This window comes from Protobothrops mucrosquamatus, unplaced genomic scaffold (assembly GCF_001527695.2).
Source record: "Protobothrops mucrosquamatus isolate PMUCROS unplaced genomic scaffold, P.Mucros_1.0 scaffold52, whole genome shotgun sequence".
Taxonomy (NCBI): Eukaryota; Metazoa; Chordata; class Lepidosauria; order Squamata; family Viperidae; genus Protobothrops; species Protobothrops mucrosquamatus.
Genome location: NW_015386433.1, coordinates 755,339 through 757,610, shown reverse-complemented (window position 1 = coordinate 757,610; position 2,272 = coordinate 755,339). Strand labels below are relative to the sequence as shown.

The 2,272-nt window shown below is 39.4% G+C and overlaps 1 protein-coding gene across 1 annotated transcript in view; it reads left to right on the top strand.

The window, feature by feature from the left end:
- Window positions 1-2,272, top strand: part of THSD7A (thrombospondin type 1 domain containing 7A) — a 208,973-nt gene that overhangs the window by 133,370 nt on the left and 73,331 nt on the right. Inside the window, exon 8 of the mRNA XM_015811827.1 lies at window positions 981-1,172. Coding sequence (XP_015667313.1) covers window positions 981-1,172 — 192 coding nt within the window. The remainder of the gene's footprint in view (window positions 1-980; window positions 1,173-2,272) is intronic.

Genomic DNA, 2,272 nt, shown 5'->3' with positions numbered 1-2,272 from the left:
AGCATCTTCAGGGTCTTGTGATTTACATTCAGATGCTTGGCAACTGATTCATATTTATGACGGTCACAGTGTTCCAGGGTCATGTGAATTGACCAAAAACTGCTGCAACCACCCAACAGATGGGGGGGAATAAAAACCAAACACCCTCCCACCCCACCCCCGCTGCCAATCCTCAACAGAAATGCTCACAACAATGAAAACCTCAGACAGGAGGAAGAGCGCCACCGGACGGGCAGGCAGGTGTCTTGCTCGGCTGTGGCTTTGGGGGGGGGCACTTTTTTCAGTGCCATTGTAACTTCAAACAGTCACTAAGTGAACTGTTGTAAGTCGAGGACTACCTGTACTTTATCACTTTTTTCCTTTTTGGGGGGAGTCCTCAAGTTTTTGACACCTTGCTAGGCGACTGGTGGTCCTCGGATATTGCCATATCCTAAAAGTGGCACAATGGGTGAAAAGGTTGAAAAGCCCTGCTCTACAACATCCAGCTATTATAGAATAATCAAATTTTAATAAACTTCCAGAAGACCAGGAGAGTGGAAGCTACCCTTGCTGTATAACTTGCTTTAGAGTAAATCTGTTTAGGTTTGTTCTGCAAGATGATTCAGCTGTTCAGTAATGAATTTGCAATATCTTTTCCACAAAGATAGTTGTTATAGTATTTAAGTAAGGTTTTTTTCCCTTTCTTGTCTAAATTAAGATTTTTTTTTGCTGCCTAACATTTCCAAAATATAAATATGAACCTTCTCCCATTCATCATTCAGTTCCATTTTGAATGCATGAGTGAATATGGATTTTGCAACAATTTCTCAAGCACTGAGCCATGAAAAAAGATACACTCACTTTGGGTAGCTAATTAGTTTATTTTATTTTTTTTAACAAAGCAACCAAATCTAATTTATTTATATGCCCATCTGGGTTAAGAGTCTTCAATTGAAGTTAAATTAGTTCTGATAGACTGCTACTGGCCTTTTCTTTCCCAGGAGAAGAAGTTGATAGACAGCTCTGCAGAGATGCTATCTATCCTGTCCCCATTGTCTGTGAAATTCCATGCCCAAAGGACTGTGTTCTCAGCACATGGTCTGGATGGTCCTCCTGCTCTCACACCTGCTCAGGGAAAACCACAGAAGGAAAACAGATGCGCACCCGCTCCGTCCTTGCATATGCAGGTGAAGGTAAGACCATATAGAGTATTAGCATTTTTGCAATACACAAACATGAGCATGTATTATTTTCTTAGGATTCATGGCAAAGGATGAACAAGGAAAAATGATTTCTCTCATAATATTTTAGAATGACCATTAACAGGGTTGGCAAGTAGAGTATACACTATTTTCACTGTGATTTGCCATGTATTAATGAGTTGTGAAATACCTGTAATGGTATATGGGAATGACCTTGGGAGACTGTGTGCAAAGAGACACTGCAAAGGGAAAGATCAAATAAGACACAGGATAGCCTGCAGCTGAATAGTGGATGGGGCAAGAAGCTCAGAAAAGGCTGTTCCTAGCTGTAAAGGAGGTGTGTGTGTGTGTGTGTGTGTGTGTGTGTGTGTGTGTGTGTAAGAAATGTCAGACTTGTAAGATTCTGTTAATGTAGTTTTACAATAAAGTAGAATTAGCTCATCTGGCCCCAGAAGACTGACAGTACCAGAACTGATGCTTCTAGCAGTTAAGGCTAATATCTGATCTTATATTCTCTTGTCTTATTTTTAAATTATTTAATCTCCCTTCTTGCATTTTGTTTTCCACATTTAGCTTTAGATGGCAGGTGCCTGTTTATATTTTCTTCATTCCTACCCCAAGAAATCTTTTAGTGTAAACTTACCAATATTTAAATAGTAATTTTTTTGTTCAATAGCCATTTTAATTTTTAAAAGAAAAGAAAAATGTATACTTGGCTTTCTCAGCATCACATATATTTTAATGGAATTATTTTTAATTTGCTAATGTCTATTATAATGTTCCTAGTGCATGATTTGATTTAGCTTCTATGCTACAAAGGAAGATTTAATTCTTTGAGGGCAAATATATATATATGTGTGTGTGTGTGTGTGTGTGTGTGAGTGTGTGTGTGTGTAGGTCTTTAGTTATTCGGGTTTTCTCCCGCGTAGAATTAGAAGTGTCTTGGCGACGTTTCGACGAAGTCACATTCGTCATCTTCAGGCTGGTGTCTTCAGCTTCGTGCTTCTGGGTGTAGTGTGTGTGATCGCAGCTGTTTCTTCCTTTTAACTGCCAGTGGGGTTTGAGCTGATTGGGTGGGAGCTTGGCTGTGT